The sequence below is a fragment of the Herpailurus yagouaroundi genome, unplaced genomic scaffold (assembly GCF_014898765.1).
Source record: "Herpailurus yagouaroundi ecotype Mexico unplaced genomic scaffold, PumYag 160, whole genome shotgun sequence".
Lineage (NCBI taxonomy): Eukaryota > Metazoa > Chordata > Mammalia > Carnivora > Felidae > Herpailurus > Herpailurus yagouaroundi.
The window spans coordinates 34647706-34670271 of NW_024412401.1; the positions used below are offsets into that span (position 1 = coordinate 34647706).

The 22566-nt window shown below is 38.9% G+C and overlaps 1 protein-coding gene across 2 annotated transcripts in view; it reads right to left on the reverse strand.

Annotated features, from left to right (window-relative positions):
• Positions 1–22566, reverse strand: part of SVEP1 (sushi, von Willebrand factor type A, EGF and pentraxin domain containing 1) — a 199121-nt gene that overhangs the window by 89109 nt on the left and 87446 nt on the right. For both annotated transcript variants that reach the window (XM_040481945.1, XM_040481944.1), the window contains exons 11-19: positions 22229–22336; positions 21123–21254; positions 20067–20261; positions 16611–16732; positions 14610–14718; positions 9973–10137; positions 9179–9412; positions 6502–6663; positions 4868–5029 (exon numbers count right to left, since the gene is read on the reverse strand). In XM_040481945.1, the coding sequence (XP_040337879.1) occupies positions 4868–5029; positions 6502–6663; positions 9179–9412; positions 9973–10137; positions 14610–14718; positions 16611–16732; positions 20067–20261; positions 21123–21254; positions 22229–22336 (1389 nt within the window). The remainder of the gene's footprint in view (positions 1–4867; positions 5030–6501; positions 6664–9178; positions 9413–9972; positions 10138–14609; positions 14719–16610; positions 16733–20066; positions 20262–21122; positions 21255–22228; positions 22337–22566) is intronic.

Sequence of the window (22566 nt, forward strand, 5' to 3'; positions counted from 1 at the left end):
CTTCAAACTATAAATACCTTTGCTCACCAAGAATAAATTAATCTATTCTTTGTTGCTAGATCTCAGAGTTCTAGACAGGGCTTTGCACAAACATATTATAAAGTTGCTGAGTTTAAAATGGGTTTTCTGAATGTCAAGTTTCCAAAAAATTTATCATCTATTTGGAAAAGGTACCTCCAAACAGCTAATTACAGTAGTTAATTGGAGGCATAGATCTTCCACCAATAAAGGTATAAAACTCTGCTTCAGAGGATATATGAGTGTGTATGATAAGGTAAAAATATAAATTCTGTCAATGAAACCAAGATGCTATGATGAATTAAACTGTTTTGCACATACATTTTTTTCAGCACCTTACCCTCAAAAAGAAAAAGAGACTACATCCCTAGAAACTGACAGAATGTCAAAAATTATACTAATATGCAATAATAATAAAATCTTAAGATTAAAAATCAGCAAGTCAGTTGGCTCTTCAAAACAGTGATGTTTATATTTTGCTTCTTTTTTTTTTACGTTTATTGACCTATTTGAGAGACAGTGAGAAAGTGCAAGTTGGGGAGTGGCAGAGAGAGCAGAGGCAGAATCCCAAGCAGGCTCTGTGCTGCCAGCGTAGAGCCTGACATGGGGCTTGAACGGACAAAAGTGCAAGATCATGACCTGAGCTGAAACCAAGAATGAGATGCTTAACCAACCGAGTCACCCAGGTGCCCCTATACTTTGCTTTTTGGCACAGAAAGTGTGAATTTTCATGTGAAAATGAGCTTAAATTATATTCCAAAGGGAGACAGTTGTCATCAGAAATATACTTTCCAGGAGTGGACAGTCAGTACTTAATATATTATTGATACATATAGTAAATATACATATATATATGTTGTAAGCATACATATACACATATAGCATATGTAAATGTAAACATAACATACATAACAATAGCGTTATATGTAGTATACAATACAGTGTTAAATATACACACATGCGCCTATACACAGGCAGTTCCTCATGGTCTAATTTTGTAAGAAGAGAGGGGGAAAAAGTTTCATTTTGAATCTTGGTCAAAGCAGCTGTGGTTTCTGAGTCAAGAAAAATGGGACAAGATCCTTTTAACCTCTTCTACTGGAGACAGAGAGAAATCTAAGTATGCCAAAAGTGATATTAAAATAGAATTAAAAATAGTGCATTGAAGTGACCTGAAAAATGTAATCCCACACGTCTGTTCCCTGATGGTGTTAAGGATAACACAGACAGCCCTGGAGCCAAGTGAATTTTGCATTTTAAATGGTTTTCCTGGGGCGCCTGGGTGGCTCAGTCGGTTGAGCTTGAGGTCAGGCAGGCTCTTAGTCAGCTCAGGTCATGATCTCCTGGTTCATGGGATCAAGCCCACTGCAGGCCTGCAGCAAAGAGCCTGCTTGGGATTCTATCTTTCTCTCTCTCTCTCTCTGCCCCTCTCCCACTTGTATGTGAGCGCACGCGCTCTCACTCTGTCTCTCTCAAAATAAATAAACTTAAAAAAATATGAAATAAAATAAATGGCTTTCCTAAAACAAATTCAGGGGTCAGAGACTCTTATCCTAAGCTTCCTTTTAACTTCGTTCTGTGGGGCCGGGGTAAGAAATATCATCCCGGTTCAGCAATAATCTTTCCTTTTCCTATAGGACCGTATGTAAACAACACCATCACCAAAAAAATAATCATTTGTGGGACTTATTCTTCTGATAAAAGTCTACGTAATTTTTAATTTTTTAATTTTCATTTTTTAAAGTTTATTTATTTATTTTGTGTGTAAGAGAGAGAGCTTGAGCCAGACTCCCTGCTGCCAGCACAGAGTCTGATGTGGGGCTCGAACCCGCAAACCATGAGACCATGACCTGAGCCGAAACCCAAGAGCTGGATGCTTAACTGACTGAGCCACCCAGGCACCCCTGAAAGTCACTTTTAAAAAATGAAAAATTTCAGACTCTTCAGTTTGTAGCCACAGACCTAAGGGTATTTAATATTCTAAGTGGTGATAAAACATGAAATGCATGAAATATATATTACTTTAATATAGTAATATACTTAAAAATAACTTTAAATTCAACATGCTAAAGAATGCAAAAAGTAATACTTTAGTAAAAGAGTAGGTAAACCATAAACATATACCTAAAAATAAATCACTACAGAACGAAAAAAATAAGGAAGGGAGGAAGGAAGGAGCTTAAAACTGAGACAAATATATATGAGACTATTTTAGAAATCATACACATGTAAGTTTAAAGTAAAACGGTATGTATTTAACACCACAGAAGAATGTTGAGTTCAGCTCTGCCTAACTCACTTATGACGAACAGAATGTGGTTAAAACTTATGCTGGGAATATTAGGAGAAATATGGCAGTTACCAGAAGTTTAATTAGAGACTTTCTGGGAATTATAATCACTTTATTGCAATAATTTGGTATTAGACAAACCTCAAGGCTTATTTGGGAAGCTAAAAGGAAAAATCATCAGATATGAATTTGTTTCACTGTAAAGATCCTAGTTACTTTTGTGGTTGGAGGGAGTGAGGGAGAAAAAGAGAATTTTTTACTGTAGACTTTCTTCCAAAACTCATTTGTATATTGACCAAAAAAAAAAAAAAAAAAAAGTCCTTAGTAGATCTATTTCAACCATAATGTGAAGCCTGATTTGCTTTTTTTAAAAATTTTTTTTTAACATTTATTTATTTTTGAGACAGAGAGAGACAGAGCATGAACAGGGGAGGGGCAGAGAGAGAGGGAGACACAGAATCTGAAACAGGCTCCAGGCTCTGAGATGTCAGCACAGAGCCCGACGCGGGGCTCGAACTCACAGACCGTGAGATCATGACCTGAGCCGAAGTCGGACGCTTAACCGACCGAGCCACCCAGGCGCCCCCTGATTTGCTTTTTAATAAAAAAAAAGAATCCTCAAAGCTGGTATGACGTAACAGACATGGTTTATGAGCTTCAATTAGGTCGCCGTTAAATTCTCTTCTCTTCAGTGAAATATCAGGTTGATGAACGCTGCTTGCCCGGTTCCAAAGTTCTAACAGACTTTTCTATGTACTGCGATCCCACCTGACTGAGACGACTTAAACTGGTGAAACTGGCACAGTATATAAAACCTGTAATTATGGCATGCTTCCTGGTTTTCTCCCTGCAGTACCGTCTTATGAGGACTGCAGATCCTACGATGTAATGCTGGACATTACAAAGGAATGTCCCAGCACCAAAGGAAAATGTCCTATACAGTTGTTCTCCAAAAATTTGTTTCTAATTGGATACAGATGTGTATTATTTACTAAGGGAGCAGTTTTTAAATTTTCAGATGGCTGTAGACCTTAGGTTTTTAAATAAGGGTGTAGAGAAAGTGGAGGATCCACTATTTTTAAAAAGCCATGTTTCATCCAGCATGCTTATTCTGTTCCCAGTGATGCAGCAGAGGTAGGCCAGTGACTTTTTATTTTTAAACAAGTTTCATTGACTTTGCAAAGTTCATGCATGGAGTTGGGAGTTCCTGGCAGCAGGGCTCTCAGCCTTAGGGTCATGGCCATTTTAAGTTTTCATTTTTCAGTTTTGCTTGCATCTTCTAGTCTTTATGCTGTATTGGAAAACTGTACATGGTAGGGATGTTAGAAATATTTGAAAACTGGAGCCCTAATCTTCTTATTTCTGTTTAAACCAGTGGCTCTTGGGGCACCTGGGTGGCTCAGTTGGTTAAGCAACCGACTCTTGGTTTTAGCTCAGGCTATGATCTCAATGTTCATGAGTTTGAGCCCTGCATGGGAATCTCTTTCTCCCTCTCTCTCTGCTCCTCCCCTGCTCATGCTGTGTCTCTCTCAAAATAAATAAATAAACTGAAAAACAAACAAACAAACAAACAAACCAGTGGCTCTCAACATATGGTCCCTGGACCAAGTAGAAGGAGCATCACTAATGAACTAGTTAGAAATGTAAATTTTCAGGCCCCACACCAGACCTGCTGACTTAAAAACTCTAAGGGTGGGACCCTGCAATCTTCATTTTGAAGCCCTCCATGCTGACATGTGAGACCCAAAATTAGTCATATTCAACTTTTCCTGTTACTTTTTTTTTTTTAATGTTTTATTTTATTTTTTAAGAGACAAGGACAGAGTGCAAGCAGGGGAGGGGCAAAGAGAGAGGGAGACAAGAATCCAAAGGTGGCTCAGGCTCTGAGCTGTCAGCACAGAGCCTGATGCGGGGTTCGAACCCACGAATGCAAGATCATGACCTGAGCCAAAGTCAGAAGCTCAACTGACTGAGCCACCCAGGTGCCCCCTTGTAACTTCTCAATCACTTGGGGAAGGGTATAGAACTTAAAAAGAACACCAGACAAGTTAAATCAGAATATTGGAGAGGAGATAGGGCTTCAGTATTTTTAAAATGTTGATGTAAATGTGCAGATGATTCCAAAGTACAGCCAGAGTGGATAACTGCTCACAAAAACCTTCAAACTACAGGAAATGAAATGTCATAATTCATTGAATGTCTTTTCAGAGTTTCAAGGAACATGAGATAGGACCTCACTTCATAAAGGAGGAAACTAAGTTCCTAGATGAGATATATTTCTCCCATATCATGGAGGCACATGTTTATTAATACTGAATCCTGAGACCAAGTCTTGCACCTTTTTTTGGGATCCTAAAGGCACGAGCACGGTGTTTGTATTGCCGGTGTTTAGACTTAAGTGTTGACTGGCTGAATGAAAGGAAACTCTCCATGAAGAGACAGTCATTTACTTTCTTTGCTTACAGTGGACATAACGGTTTTGCTGAAAACATCCCACTCCTCCAGGTATAGAGCCTGTATCAGGTGTAAAGAAATAACAACTTCTAAGGCTTCAATTACCTCCACAAGCAGATATGTCCACGGCTCCTCTTTTCACAGTTGAAGTGTTTTCTGGACACGAGAGGCAGCTCCGGGAACCAAATGCTGGCTGGTAGCTGCCCAGTGGACACGATTCACACGTCTCAAGGCCATTTGATGAGTAAGTGCCTTGTTTGCACTGAGCTGAAGAGAAAAACGTAATATGGTTAGGAACAATGACATTAAGCTAGACAAAACTAGCACTCGGTAGGGTAAGGTTTTCTGCATTTTAATTTATTCAGGATACAATGAGAGACACAAAGAACTACATATAGATTGTATTTTAGACTGCCCCATGCTTCTCTGTACTAGTAAGTTTTAGACTGATTTCTAGTTACTTTCGTTATTACCTAGCATAGCCACCTAGAAAGTACCAATAATTGTTTATTTTTTAATTTTTAAAGTTTATTTATTTTTGAGAGAGAGAGAGAGAGAGAAAGACCGAGCACAAATGGGGGAGGGGCAGAGAGAGAGAGGGGGACACAGAATCCGAAGCAGGCTCCAGGCTCTGAGCTGTCAGCACAGATCCCGATGCAGGGGTTGAACTCATGAGCCATGAGATCATGACCTGAGCCGAAGTCGGACACTTAACCAACCGAGCCACCCAGGCCCCTGCCAATAAATGGGTTTTGAGTGAAGTTAGAAATCCCATCTCAGAAAGGTACTGTCATAAGAACAAGTTGTACACAGGGGGACTTGTCCTTGTATAAGTTCTCAGCTTGCACACTACTTCTGGAGTGACAGAAAACAAAACCTCAAATTGGGCTAGAACCGCATAATAATAGCGGTACCTTCATGGCTCTGAGAACTGGCCCTCTTCTGCCCTCCTACCTACAGACCCCAACTGAGGGCTGGCAGAGCAGAGAATAAAAGTAGTCTTAGCATGAAGCCCAGAGAGATTAAGCAACTTTCTAAGATTCAAAGCAGTGGCTTTGTGGTAGGGCCAGAATCCTCAGCCCCCAGGTTCACCATCCATTCCTTCTGCCTTCGTCCTCCAAATGATGCTCATTTCCAGCACTGCTAATGTTTTTAGCACTTCTAATCACCTAGCGCAACTCTCACGTTTATATTTGTCATTCAGCAACCACATCTGCATTTGCAACAACAGTGAGGGTGCAGGTCTGAAATTCCTTCTTCTAGGTGTAGCTTATTATAACTTTAACCATGAAAGAGAACATTCCCATCAGGAATGTTTATTGAGAATGACAATAAAATGTTTTTATAAAATCTTGAGATACTTTACTAGAAAGAATACATGCATCTGTACCTATAGTCATTAATTTCCAAGTAAATGGAGAGTTGATCTCGTATCAAGTACCATTCTAATATGATTGCTAAGTGTTACGGAAGTCCTTGCCACCAATTAATGTGAGATTCACTAAAAAAAAAAAAAAACCTGAGTTATTTGATAAATGTGGATTCGAATTATTGACAGTGAAATTTGACTTAGAGCAATAAAATGTTCCAAAGGGGAAAAAATAGACTTCTTTAAAGTGAGGGAAACATTAAGATAATAATTGAAAATCAAAAGACAAAAATAATCCTATCTGCCATTGAGACTTCATAACTGGAGATCAAATTCAGGCTTCTGGTCAAAATGTGCACTAAGCCATTACCTTTGCATTCTGAGCTGCTTCTAGAATGGGGATATTCAGTATAAGTCCCTGTTGGACAGAGTTTGCACTCAAGTTGCCCTTCTTCATCTTGATAGGATCCCGTGAAGCAGCTTTCACAGACAGAATGCTTCAGGGAATAATAGGTTCCCAAAGGGCAATTGACTGAAAAGAAAACAAACAGGAAACACTGAATACAGTAAACTAGAGAAATGGAACATATTTGGGTTCTTTTTTCCTAAGGCACGAAAATAATTAAGCACGCTTCCAAGTACTACTGTTTATGTGTTAAATCTTATTGTCAGAGGTTTACTCACAAGATAAACCTTCCAGAAATGTATTTCTAGAAACAAAGAGTAGATTCTTTTTTGTTTAAGAAAATGCAAATTCTTATTGCCCAAGCTTCAGGCTTCCATGATAGGGGCTTTAAAGTGTGGATTAAAGAAGATGATCCCGGGAAACACAGAGCTAACAAAGAAAAGGCTGCTGAAAGAAAAGGATAAAACAATGCACATTTAGGTTAATTTGAGGCTTCAAGATCTGAAAAACAGTTCCTTAGCTGTTGCTCTGAATGGCTCCCTTATGAAATGGACTGCTTGTCCATTGCAGCATCATTTCTAGACACAAAACCAGGAAAAGGCTGTGAGAGTAAAAGAGATGAGTTAAGCAGACCCCTGTCTCTGCCTACAGGAATTACTGTCCACTGAAGGCAAGTCCGAGGCATCCTCAGACTCAAGGGTTCCCAGGAAACAGGCCAACGTCAGGACCTTCTTCCTTGGAGATCTGGTCTACTACTTGGCGGACTTGACGTGACTCAGGATTTCTGAGACCACAGTGGAATGTTAAGCCCACTAAAAGGCTGCTTGCAAACTTAGTATTTGCACAGAGAGAGTATTTGAAATTAGCACCTAGAGGATTCTGATGTTAAAGTCTATAAGAATTACCTGGGACCTCACTAAAAATTCAGAGTCCAAGGCTCTGCCCCCAAAGTGTCAGATGTATTAGTTCTGGGATAGGACCTGAGTCAAGATGCAGTTTGATGAGCACTTCAGATGCTGCTGCTACAGGCAGTCGCAAGAACACACTGAGAAATGCAGAACACTGGTCAAGGTGACTTCTAATTTTTATTCACAAGGTAGGGAGGAAACAAGAGCAGGCTCAGAATGACCACTTTAATGTGCTTTTGCTGGGCTGAATTGATCACCCAACAGAGCTCTGGGAAAAGCAATAAAAACTGCTGAGGAAGGTTTTCCATCCAGGAGGCAAGATCCCATGCCTACAGAGAGACTGGCACCAGACTCATGTCATTTGGTCCAGTTGAGTGTACAGAACCTGGTTAGAGGAGTTTCCAGTATCTATAAACAATCGGCTTATACGGGAAACAGGCTGGAATTGATCCAGACTGTGGCAGTCGGGGTTAGAAATTAAGACCCAGCAATAGCACTGCTAGGAATTTATCCAAGGGACACAGGAGTACTGATGCATAGGGGCACTTGGACCCCAATGTTCATAGCAGCACTCTCAACAATAGCCAAATTATGGAAAGAGCCTAAATGTCCATCAACTGATGAATGGATAAAGAAATTGTGGTTTATATACACTATGGAATACTACGTGGCAATGAGAAAAAATGAAATATGGCCTTTTGTAGCAACGTGGATGGAACTGGAGAGTGTGATGCTAAGTGAAATAAGCCATACAGAGAAAGACAGATACCATATGGTTTCACTCTTATGTGGATCCTGAGAAACTTAACAGGAACCCATGGGGGAGGGGAAGGAAAAAAAAAAAAAAAAGAGGTTAGAGTGGGAGAGAGCCAAAGCATAAGAGACTGTTGAGAACTGAGAGCAAACTGAGGGTTGATGGGGGGTGGGAGGGAGGAGAGGGTGGGTGATGGGTATTGAGGAGGGCACCTTTTGGGATGAGCACTGGGTGTTGTATGGAAACCAATTTGACAATAAATTTCATATAAAAAAAAATAAAAAAATAAAAACAGGAGATTAAGAAAAAAAATAAAAATAAATAAAAAATAAATAAATAAAAAAAAAAGAAATTAAGGGGCTGGGGGTAAGGAGAATGAGGAATGGCTACTTAATGGTTATGAGATCTTCTTTGGAGGTGATGAAAATATTTTGGTAGCAGTGATGGCTGAACAACATCATGAATGTACTAAATACCAATGAACTCGTACACTTTAAAATGGCTGATTCTATGCCACGCAAACTTGGCATTGGCTACCTGGGTGGGAATCTTAGCTACACCACTTACTGTCTTAAGGGGTAAGACTTACTAAGTGCCTAGCCTCTCTCTCCGGCTTCAGTTTTGCCATCCATAAAATGTGCTTAATAATAATAGCACTTCGCAGAATTGGTAAACAGAATTAAACATGAGAGATGCTCAGCCAGCCTATGGAAATGGTCCAAAAGTATTCGTTATTATTATTACTGGAGATGTTGTTGAAAGCTGTGAACTCTAAGGATCTGAGTCCCATACGTGAAATAGTTTTCTTGTCCTGAACAATAGTGGTTACTTAGACTCCTCAGACAGAATGGTAGTAAGGACCACAAAGCAAGAGCGAAATGTTTCATTTCAGTATCCCTGTATAGTTGTAAAACAGCTCTGTGCATCTCATCTGACCCACTATGCGCCAGGTATTTTGTATTGCAGGGAAAAGTCTTACCACACATCCGCCCTCTCAGCACTGAGCCTGGTCTGCAGAAAAGGAAAGCCTTTTCGGTCTCCAACGAATTGCTCTCGGCTACAAGCATGTCAGTTTCAAGCTGAAAGGAATACATGGGCTCCTCATTGAGGATCCTTTTCAGTTGATTTGTAATGGTTTCCAAAGTCATAATGAGTCGTTGCTGATTTTCCAGTTCAAGGGTATCATTTCTTTCACTGGGTAATGGCACACTAGCTGAGATAAAAACAAGATGAAATAAAACATAACACGGCACACACGGTGTTTCAGGAAACTGTTTGTAGTTAGTTCTTCAGCAAGAAGAAATGGCATATTTAGAATCTTCCAGGAAAGATAAACTCAAACTCAGTCACTACTTACTGAACAACTAGTACGTGGACAATATTAGGAACAATGCAATTTGTTTAAATCCTTCTCTTATAGCTGGATCTAGATTGTTTTCATGAACTTCTCCCATGTAGCATGTTAAATTTCTGCAAGCTCTTGTTTTTTAAAAACATGCCTCAGTGTGTCATGTCAAAATGAGTACAAAGAAGGCTACTTGTTGCTGCGAGAATCATAAAATGTATCTGTGATATTAAATTGAAAAGAATGACAAAACTTAGGGGACTGTGCTGTCCCTAGTTTGGGGTTCCAGGATTATTTCCTAAGAATGATAAGACATGGAAAATTTGCAAAATAAGTTTCCACACCTATTTTCAAGGTTTCCACACTTGAAATAGGTTTCAAGACTTCCCCACAATATTGTTTTTTTCAAATAGACAGTCTATCCTTACCTGTGATGTTAAAAATTAACTTAATTTTGTGGTTAGATAACGGGGCGCTTCTTTTCATTCGTGAAGATCTGGCTTTGCTGGCACCTGAGGGTGTTTCTTGCACGGAGTCCAAGAAATCATCATAAGAGTAATCCAACCTATTAGCCGCGCCCCAGCCACCAGGTCCTAGACAGTTGGGGCAGAGAAACAAGATTCTACAGTTGTCTCTAGCAGCATTTAGATTTTAATGTTAAGCCACAAGTCAGATCACCCTTGATTATTTCTTAAATTGTCCATAATGAACTGAATGATGTCCATAATGAACTGAATACAGGGTTTCTTCTAGAACCTCATAGTTTTCATCTATAATCTTATAATTTTTAGGCACATCACTTTAAATTTAAATTACCAAAGAATTACACCAAAAAGAAGAAAGAAAACTCTCAATGGAGTTACCTATGCCTGTAAGCCATTCTATCTTTGAGCTAATAGTTAATTACTTCAGCTTTAGAGGTAAATAGGATGTGGGTGCAGAATTTTAATAAATTCCCATTTCCCTTCAGGGTTTGTTCCATTCTCTTAAAAAATGTTAATATCAGCTTTACGAACTTAATGCACATGAGCAGGTTTCCTTTTGTGGGGATTATTCAAGATAGCTACATCATACTTTAGAGTGGGGTCAGTTTCTGAAGATAGCATGTAAGTTAAACGTGATGTAACCACGCTGGAGGATGTGACATGGAGACTTGAGATTCTTTAGATTCCCTGCATGGATTCAGATTGTAGCTTCATGATGTGAGGGCATACAGTCCTCATCAAATTACTTTCATCTCTCTGAACCACACTTTCTCCTTTTATAAATTGAGGTCACTATTCTTACCGCACAGGTCTGGGGGATAACTGAGACAATATACATAAACCATCTAGCTCAGTATTTGACTCACTCTAAAACCCCAGTAAATGATGCGAATATTGGCCTGAGTATATTGTTGTTGCTTACTTATGTGCTTTAAATACCAAATTATATTGGGGTGCCTGGGTGGCTCAGTCAGTTGGGCGTCCGACTTTGGCTCAGGTCATGACCTCACAGCTTGTGAGTTCGAGCCCCACGTCGGGCTCCGTGCTGACAGCTCAGAGCCTGGAACCTACTTCACAGTCTGTGTGTCCCTCTCTCTCTCTCTGCTCTCCCCCACTCATGCTCTGTCTCTCTCTCAAAAATAAATAAACATTAAAAAAATTATAAATATCAAATTATATTTATACAGGCCTGTCCACCTAAGTAGGCTGTTTAAAAATTTTAAATAAAATTTAAAATAGATTTTAATTTTTTTTTTTAATTTTTTTTTTCAACGTTTATTTATTTTTGGGACAGAGAGAGACAGAGCATGAACGGGGGAGGGGCAGAGAGAGAGGGAGACACAGAATCGGAAACAGGCTCCAGGCTCTGAGCCATCAGCCCAGAGCCTGACATGGCTCAGAGCCTGACGCGGGGCTCGAACTCCCGGACCGCGAGATCGTGACCTGGCTGAAGGCGGACGCTTGACCGACTGCGCCACCCAGGTGCCCCAAAAATAGATTTTTAAATAAAATAAGCTGCTTAAAAATGTTTTTTGTTTAACTTGTTTTGGGCTATTAAAATTGCCTACGATAAATAATTTTGTAAATAATTTTGTTTTTCACTTAAGTGTTTTTCCCACAAGTATTAGGTAGCCATTATCGAAAAACAGATGAGTAAGACCAAAAAAAAAAAAAAAAGTGTAAATTATCTATAATTCCACCACATAGAAGTAACAACTATAGCATTTTAGGCAAGATTTTCTTCTATGGATATATAAACCCACACATACACATTTATGCATACAGATACGTGTAACAGTGGAATAGATATAAACATAAAAGATTATACTATGTGTATATTATTTAGTAATCTTTTCTAATTTTATCAATGGTATATTATGGCATTTCTGTGTCAAATGTTTTCATAATATTCTCTTCTATGTCTATATACCAAAAAATAACCAGGTTTCTGTTTTCAGACTTTTAGGTTATTTTAAAATTTTGAACATCCTTGTGCATATAGGATTTCATACAGTGTAAGCACCATTATTGAGAAGACATATTCCAATTTCAGAGATGTTCAGATGAAAAATGAACGCCTTAGAATTTATGAAATGGAGTACATCTTTGCACGTTGGCATGATTTTTACCTTGAGGAATATTCTTAGAAGGAGAATTTCAGGCTTGAGTGTTTTTAATCCTTTTGACACATATTGTCCATTGTCCTCCAATTTCTCCTCTGTGTTCAATATGTGAGTATGCTTTTTTTTTCCTTATACCCTTGCCAAGTTTGGGTGTTATGATTCTTATTTGAATTTGTTAATCTGACAGGTTGAAAATGGCATCTCATTTTAGTTTTCATTTGAATTATAAGACTATCATGAGGTCAAACCATTTATATATATATATATATATATATATATATATATATAAAGTATATATATATATAGTATATTTTTCATACATTATGACTCATCAAGTTGTTAGAAAAATTATGCTAATCTTGGGGCACCTGGGTGGCTCAGTTGGTTAAGCGTCTGACTTCAGCTCAGGTCATGATCTCGCGGCCTATGAGTTTGAGCCCCGTGTGGGTCTCTGTGCTGACCGCTCAGAGCCTGGAGCTGCTTAAGATTCTGTGTCTCCCTCTCTCTGTCCCTTCCCCACTCATGCTTTTTCTCTCTCTCTTTAAAAATTAAAATGTTTTTTTTTAAATAAATATTATGCCAATCTTGGGACTCTCCATTGTAAAGGCATTCAAGGATGAAGGCTTCTCTCTTAGGATCAGTGGTACCATCCGTCCATGTCTGAATCTAGAAAACTGTTATTTTGATCCTTATTGGATGACAAACATTGCCTATCTCAAAGTCTTCTGACGGCAAGTGATTCTCTCTGTGTGTATCCCTAAACCCTCAATAATCTACCTCAGTAACGTGGGAGGGGAAACCTAGGTCACGTGTGGCCTGTTACTCTAGTCATGCCACTGCCAATGCCACTTCATATTTTTCTACCTAAAACTTTAATGTCTGAAATTTTCGCTGAGTTTTATATAATAGTTAAAATGGAGAGAAACCCAAAGTCTACCAACCGGAAGTTGTTTACCTAAGTTACAGCAATTGATTGATTAAATAATAATATGTGGCCCCTGAAACTGAAGTATAATATTTAATAAAGGAAAAATGTCTTCAATAAAATGTTAACTAAAAATTCAGGTTAATAAGATAATATGGGCACATATACACACATACATGTACAGTTATATGTGTGTATACATATACATTAGTATATTATGTATACATATATTAGTACATTAATGGAATTATTTACAGGATTATTTATGTGGATTATCTTTATTTCATTCTTTGGGTTTTGGCAGTTTTCAAGTTTTTGCAATAAACATATATGCAAAATAATATTTCTAAAATTGAAAAAGTATAAAGCAAAGGTCAACATCACTCTTCATGCTAAGTCACTAAAAATATGATACATGTGATTAGTGCGAGAAACAAAAAGGATGTCTGCTGTAATGTCAACTAATATTGTCTCAGATAACCTTCCCTGTATAAATATTTTTTAAAATTTTTTTTTTTTTTAACGTTTATTTATTTTTGGGACAGAGAGAGACAGAGCATGAACGGGGGAGGGGCAGAGAGAGAGGGAGACACAGAATCGGAAACAGGCTCCAGGCTCCGAGCCATCAGCCCAGAGCCCGACGCGGGGCTCGAACTCACGGACTGCGAGATCGTGACCTGGCTGAAGTCGGACGCTCAACCGACTGCGCCACCCAGGCGCCCCTCAGATAACCTTCTAAGGACTTTATTTGTACCTGTGTTTACTCAATTTATCCTGAGAATGGCCCTATGAGTTTAGAATTCTTATATACCTATTTTATAGGTGAGAAGACTAAGTAAGGCACAGAGTACAAATTTGCTCAAGACCACAAGCTAGCACGTGGTAGAGCCAGAATTTGGATGTAAGAAGTTGGTGTTAGAGTCCATGGTGCTTAACCATGACACTATTTTGTTATCACTATTATTTTTAAAAACAGTATTCTGGAAGTGTTTGGCAGTTTTATAACAATGCCATAAAAATCAGAAATATAATTACTGGAAAGGTTGATGATTTTGCTAATGAAAGACCCAAGAGTGACTACTAAAATCTCCCAGGAATATTAAGCAGTAAGCAAAATGGCCAAATACGCCAGCAAAAAATCACACACCAGACGTAGGAATAACCTTAATAAAAATGTTTAGAGATGCCATGCAGAAAACATCAAAATTCAACCAGAAGGTATATCCGACCTGAACAGATTGAGTCTTAACATATTCTTGGTGAGGAATCGGAGCATTTTACATGTGTAACTGTTTTAAATTCACGGCTTAATTGCAATTTTAATTGAATGCCATGTAAAAACTGCTTTAGTACTATCCTATCATATAAATATTAAACGATCACAATCATAATGTGACTTATTCTTCTTTTTATCACTTCAAGAGTTTTGTGGCTTAAAAAAAGTTACTTTTTCTAATTTGCCCCACTCTTCTGGAATTAGTTTATTTTGCAGATCGGTCTTGCAAACTACTGACACTACATAATATAATTACCAATTGCAAAGCCATTTTCATAGTCATAATTATATTCAAGGCAATATTTCTTGGTCAGGTCCTCCAATCTGCAGTCAATGTCATCAGCATCACTACAAAATGATGGGACCTGCAAATAAAAAATGAAAAGAATAAAATGTAAATCACATCTCTGTGGGCTTTGGATAAGCCCTTCTTTCCCCTGACCTTCACAATTCTATCCACAGGAGAGAGGAGAGGGCTAGAGCCCTGCATGTTCCTGGACAGACTCCTGGTCCTCCTCCAGGCCCCGCCCCTTACAGCCTCCCGTGTCTGTGAATCACCACAATTATTTTCATGCCTTTTTGTCTCTGTTTATACCACTGATCCCCAGAAGCCCAGAACTCCTGGCATATCTCTTGTCTCTGATCTTTTACCCCATATGGCTCTTTAGATCCCTTTCCTCTGACTTTATCTCCCACCCATCTCCAAGTCCTCAGAACCTTCCTCTGCCCTTTGGAACTCACAGCCAGTAATCAGCGAATCTCCTATTATTTTTTTCATCTCCTTTCTTTCTGTTCCTTTTACCTTTGCTCTCAATGGCATCTCACTTTCCAGCTTTCTCAAACTATGGGCATGGAGATGGAGGAAGTATCTTCCTCACTCTTCCCTGCTGTTTCCAGATCATGCTCCCTCACCCCTCCTTAGAGCCTCACAGTCCTGAAGCTCATGGTATAGTAGATGGCCTCTCCATGTGGCCGCTACCAACAGCCTTTCCCCATTCTGCATCACCCCCTCCTTCTAAGAACATCCAGTAACTTTCCCTGCTATAATTGTTGGGAATTTCTGTATCCATCCAGCTAATCCTTCCTTCACCTTGGCTTCTCACTTCCTTTTTCTCTTTCTCCTCATGTCTTCCAGCCTTACTTTGTCACCTGCTCTCATGGCCATACCCTCAGACCTCATCATGCCCGGTAACTGCACCCTCTCCTCCTCTTGGAATTCTTTGACTTCATCAGATTTATAATCCGTTGACCCCTCCATCTCTTCACCGTCTCTCAGCCTGATGTCTCTTCACCTCCTTATTATGAATTACTCCTGAATTACTCTCTCACACGCACCCTTCTTCACTTGTTTGTCTGCAGAACCCTTAACCCTAAACTGATTGCTCTGCTTTGTCCATACATGCACCCACCCACATGGTTGATTACAGCTTGAAAGAAAACACACACCTGCTTCTGGCCAATCCTAGCACCTTTCTTTAGCACATTCATTTGTGCCTTTCTAGAAAATTATTTGGTACCATCACCTCTCTTTCCAAACCTCAACAACTCCTTCCCATCCTTATTCTCTCAGCTGATCATTCTGCATCGTTGTTCACTGAGAAAATAAGAGACATCAGAAAAGAACCTCTGACACACTTCCAGCCATGTATACCCATTCGTGCGTCCGTGTTCCTGGGCACTCTGCCTCCTTGACTCCCCTCTTTCTCTCACACTGCACATCAAATCTACTACCACCAATTCCACTCTTAAAATCTATCCCAAATCTAAGCTGCCTACTCCATCAGGGATTCAAATACGTATAGAACACATTTCCTGCCTTTGAGATGCTCAACATAAGTTAAATATATTGTTTTGCTTTCCTGTAAACATTGAAAGAATCCTCAACAAAAATGCATGAAAAAGAAAGCCCTTTCAATGTTCAATTATCCCATCCTAAAATAAATACAGCCTACAATGGCATTTTTGTCATACTTTAAATAACAAAGCAGACATTTTCAAACCACATGGACCCCACGCTTCTCTGGCTTTCTGACTCAGAATGTTTTAAAAAGTTCAAAATGTTTTAATAAAGATTCACTTATAATTCATTCCAGATGTCCAAAACCTATGACCAATTCTAAATATGAGGGAAAAGTCTGGATTACATAGAGGAGGGAAGTCATCAGGACAAGGAATTCCAGTGGCAGGTTACCCTGAGACGCGACGAAAACGCTCAACGGTATCCTTTAAAATATGACAGACAATACTACTGACATACCATTTTCCCCAGGGTAATCTCAAATGCTTCAGAAAACTTCTTCAACAGATCTGTATCATCACAACGAGTGGCTTTGTACAGCATCTCAAAGGACTTGAACCCATGATTTGCAAAACGCTTTACTGGAAAATGTTAGAGAAAACAGTTTCACTTAGCTGGTGTTCCAACCCAAAGATTTAATTGTCTTTGGAGAAATGATAACTTAGTATTTTAATTCTAACACAATTTGTGGGATCATTAGAAAAACAGGAGATGACAGTTAGGAAAAGTTTCTAGGCATTATAAACCACGAGCCACGCAGCACTGTACCGAATTACCCAGTGATGAATTTGCTTTGATAAATTATTCTTTAGCTTATAACCACATTAAGAAAATGAGTATTTAAGGGAAAAAGAGATGTAAAGATTTTTAAATTGTATTTCTGGGAATTTCTGAAAAATCCTGCCTGGGTCAAAGAAATCTTTTATGTTTATATAAATTTGTATCATACATGTTTATATTATACTTTTAACCAATAGACACTGAAATTTTTCTAAATATTAGAGAAAATAATTCCTTGAAAAGTATAATTTCCACAGAGAATTTCTCCTTGGATCAAAAGCTTGCATGGTTAGCCCTAGCAAGATGTCTCCAAATATTCAGAGACAATGCCTCTAATAGTATCAGCATTAAAATCCTACTGTCCAAATCTGTGATAGAGGTGAATGATACTGCTTCTAATTACTTCCCTCATTTGGGATAAAAAATAGCTCAAGTAAGCGGGCTTTACCCTTTCTCCAAGACACTGGCATTTAAACTCCATCTATGGTACTGGATCAACTATTAATTCCAAAGAATATTTACACTAGACAAAGATATTGTTTATCTTTATAACAATACACATATTTAAGATTATAGAATAACTCTAAATCTAAATCAGATCTAAAGAGAATGTGACTGATCGTTCATTCTATCACACATGTTGGATCTTACTGTATTTTATTTTTTTAACTTGTTTTATTTTTTATTTTTTTAAATTTACATCCAAATTAGTTAGCATATAGTGCAACAACGATTTCAGGAGTAGATTCCTTAGTGCCCCTTACCCATTTAGCCCATCCCCCCTCCCACAACCTCTCCAGTAACCCTCTGTTTGTTCTCCATATTTAAGAGTCTCTTATGTTTTGTTCCCCTCCCTGTTTTTATATTATTTTTTGCTTCGCTTCCCTTATGTTCATCTGTTTTGTCTCTTAAAGTCCTCATAGGAGTGAAATCATATGATTTTTGTCTTTCTCTGACTAATTTCACATAGCATAATACCCTCCACTTCCATCCACGTAGTTGCAAATGGCAAGATTTCATTCTTTTTGATTGCCGAGTACTACTCCATATTGTGTGTGTGTGTGTGTGTGTGTGTGTGTGTGTGTGTGTGTGTGTATACCACATCTTCTTTATCCATTCATTCATCCATGGACATTTGGGCTCTTTCCATACTTTGGCTATTGTTGATAGTGCTGCTATAAACATGGGGGTGCAGGTGTCCCTTCGAAACAGCACACCTGTATCCCTTGGATAAATGCCTAGTAGTGCAACTGCTGGGTCGCAGGATAGTTCTATTTTCAGTTTTTTGAGGAACCCCCATACTGTTCTCCAGAGTGGCTGCACCAGCTTGCATTCCTACCAACGATGCAAAAGAGATCCTCTTTCTCCGCATCCTTGCCAACATCTGTTGTTGCCGGAGTTGTTAATGTTAGCCATTCTGACAGGTGTGAGGTGGTATCTTATTGTGGTTTTGATTTGTATTTCTCTGATGATGAGTGTTGTTGAGCATTTTTTCATGTGTCGGTTGGCCATCTGGATGTCTTCTTTGGAGAAATGTCTATTCATGTCTTTTGCCCATTTCTTCACTGGATTGTTTTTTGGGTGTTGAGTTTGATAAGTTCTTTATAGATTTTGGATACTAACCCTTTATCTGATATGTCATTTGCAAATATCTTCTCCCATTCTGTCAGTTGCTTTTTAGTTTTGCTGATTGTTTCCTTTGCTGTGCAGAAGCTTTTTATTTTGATGAGGTTCCAGTAGTTCATTTTTGTTTTTGTTTCCCTTGCCTCCGGAGACGTGTTGAGTAAGAAGTTGCTGCGCCCAAAATAAAAGAGGTTTGTGTCTGCTTTCTCCTTGAGGATTTTGATGGCTTCCTGTCTTACATTGAGGTCTTTCATCCACTTTGAGTTTATTTTTGTGTATGGTGTAAGAAAGTGGCCCAGGTTCATTCTTCTGCATGTCGCTGTCCAGTTTTCCCACCACCACTTGCTGAAGAGACTGTCTTTATTCCATTGGATATTCTTTCCCGCTTTGTCTAAGATTAGTTGCCCATACGTTTGTGGGTCCATTTCTGGGTTCTCTATTCTGTTCCATTGATCTGAGTGTCTGTTCTTGTGCCAGTACCATACTGTCTTGATGACTACAGCTTTGTAGTATAGCTTGAAGTCTGGGATTGTGATGCCTCCTGCTTTGGTTTTCTTTTTCAAGATTGCTTTGGCTATTCGGGGTCTTTTCTGGTTCCATACAAATTTTTGGATTATTTGTTCTAGCTCTGTGAAGAACACTGGTGTTATTTTGATAGGGATTGCATTGAATATGTAGATTGCTTTGGGTAGTATTGACATTTTAACAATATTTGTTCTTCCTATCCAGGAGCACGGAATCTTTCTCCATTTTTTTTTTTTTTTGTATCTTCTTCAATTTCTTTCATAAGCTTTCTCTAGTTTTCAGTGTACAGACTTTTCACCTATTTGGTTAGATTTATTCCTAGGTATTTTATGGTTTTTTGTGCAGCTGTAAATGGGATCGATTCCTTGATTTCTCTTTCTGTCGCTTCATTGTTGGTGGGACCTTACTTTAAATATAAGCTCTTCTGCAGACTATAAGATTATACTTTAAGTTCATGTTTATAGATCAAGAACAGTAAGTCTCTTCAGATATTTCTGATAAATAACAATAAGAGGGCCAAGATGGTTTTGCTTTAAACTGAATCTTGTCCTGTAGCAATTCAACCAATAACCAGTCTCTGGCGGGGGCTAACATTTTAAATCAAGGGATGAACATTTCTCTTATCCACAGACATTTCAAATTCATGGCACCATTTTTTCCTAATCCCTATTGTAAGGCAGTTTTCCTCTTTCATGGTCAGAAATGTGCACACACCCAGGGGTGCCTGGTTAAGTGTCTAAGTGCATTTGGTTACGTGTTCAACTCATGATTTCGGTTCAGGTCGTGATCTTACAGTTCGTGAGATGGAACCCTGTGCCAGGCTCTGTGCTGACAGTGAGGAGCCTGTTTGGGATTCTCTGTCTCCCTCTCTCTCTGCCTCTTTCTCTCTCTCTCTCTCAAAATAAATAAACATTAAAAAAATGTACACACACCCAAACACATACTCACATATATGAAAGGAATCCAGAAAAAAAAATTAAAACTTACTAGCACAGTCTGGCCATTCAGTGGAATATGGCGGCCTCCATATACCATCTTCATAAGCACAGTAATAATTCTCAGTAGACCCTTCTGTGAAATCATAGCCCTCCAAGCAACTTAATGTGCAGTTAACTCCAGCACTATCTTTAGTGCATATAAAATCCCCATTTATTGGTGTGAATGGAACTTCACAGGGAGAACCTGTATAAAAAAAATGATACTATTTATATACAGTGGTATAAACAATATAAATTAAATTCCATGAGTCTAAGGTGATGTTTGAAAAGAATTCCCTTTCCACCACTATTCCTAGAAAAACTTTTACCATAAATCCTTGTGACAACGGACACTTTTTGGTTCCGAGGTGGACACAGTTGAAAAGCTGTACCTATGTGTAATCAGAATTAGAGGCTGTGAAAATTTTATGAAATGCTAAAAGTTATTTCTGAGTTGGGGTTGCTGTTTGTGGCGTTCTTTTAATAAGAGTGAAAAGTAGATAACATTACGTAGCAAGTACATCTTCAGAACCTGTCTCCTCAGTTATTTGAAGTAGAATTATAACCATAGTATTTTGTACCTTTAGTGCAAATGTTAACGAAGCGTTAATTAAAGACTACCTTGGAAGAGGTGCCTGGGTGGCTCAGTCGGTTAAGCGTGCACCTCTTGGTTTCAGCTTGGGTCATGATCTCATGGTTCCGTGACTTTGAGCCCTGCGTTGGGCTCTGCGACGGCAACACCAAGCCTGCTTGGGATTCTTTCTCCCTTTCTCTCTCTCTCTCTCTCTCTCCCTCGCTCTCTGCCCCTCCCCCACTCACACTGTCTCCGTTTCTCTCGAATTGAAGAAATAAAGGTTAAAAAAAAAATAAACTGAAAAAGACTACCCTGGAAGAAAATATTTCTACCTATCGTCAGGTGAAGCAATAATAATCAGAAACGTAAATAAAATCTGTCAGTATTCTAAATTCACAAACCTGCTTCGCACAGCCTATTTTCTGCCATAAAACACAGCAATTAAACGTAACAAATGTCAACCAGATTTTTCGAGGCTTATGAAGAGAATACCTTTTATGACAACGTGGATGTCACATGTTCTGTTATTGCCTGAGGGGTCCGTGGCTGTATATTGCACTACAGTCTCCCCATGAGGGAAAAGGTCTCCTGGTGTATGGCTTCTGGTGATGATCAATACAGCCCCTAGAAGGGAAAGAAGGGATCTAGTTGTGGGGTGACTGGTCTGCAGTCACTTTACTTCTCACTTGCTTTGATTTGAATTTTCATTTTCTATTTATGCAAACCAGATGGGCACGCAACTTACGTTGATTTGGCCACTAGTGAAAAACAAACGATGTTACGCTACAACGCAGAAGTGGTAGACTCAAAAGGTTCGTTAGACTAAGGCATTCTTGCTGAATAAGTGATTTTCCTCGAATGGGTCAGTCTGTTGGGACCCTGGAGAAACTTAATTAAGAAATCTATGTAATTTGCATTTTTTATTATTATTTACTGGGCGTTAGTGAAACCTTTAACATGAAATTCAGTTGTGTTTGCTCTTTTTTTTTTTTCTGCTGTCCTACGAACTTTTATCATTTTGGGGGCATATGTTTAAGAAATGGGCATGAATATATAAACTGTACTAAAGATACAAATAAAATGCATAGTTTATGCCTTCAGGACAATATAAGCTTAGAGATTCAGTGAATTTATAGAAATCTTCAAGTCCTCCTAGTACAGGTTTAATAAATTTAATACTGAATGAAGGCAGGGAACCTAAAGAATGGGTAAGATTAATAATATTAAATGACATGTAATTATCCTAGATTAAAACATATTACCTTATGTGATTATTCATACCACTTAGACAAGACGTAATTTGCTTTTCATTTCTTTTATCCTTTCAAAAGCTTTTAAGGGGTGCCTGCGGGTCTCAGGGGCTTAAGCGTCCGACTTTAGCTCAGGTCATGATCTCATGGTTCAGGAGTTCAAGCCCCAGATGGAGCTGTCTGCTATCAGCATAGAGCCCGCTTCGGATCCTCTGGCCCCCTCGCTCTCTGTCCCGCCCCCATCACTCTTTCACACTTTCTCTCAAAAATAAACGTTTTAAAAAAGCTTTTAAAAAGGAAACACAATTCAGTGTTACCATGCTGACCACAAAATCCCTGGGCTCGCACCTGAGTTGTCTGAGAACTGAGGTTCATCCCAGGTTGCAGCATGCTCCTTCTCTGAGACCTGCATCGGAGGTGGGGATCTGCACCAGTCTATGCTAGGCGGTTCCACGTCTAAAAGACAGGAAAGCAGAGAAAGAAGTCACAACTGATATTCAAAAATGACGAGGAGGTTTGCATAAGAGAACTGAAGTCTACTTGTGCTGGCAGAGAGCCTTGACCTTGTTAGCACAAGGCTGGCCCTGGAGCTCCTTTGACAATGAGAGTTTGTTATCCCTCGTCTCAAGGCAGGAGAGAGAGCTGGTTCTTGCTATACTTCCCTCTGCCTGTTGAAGAAGAAATGC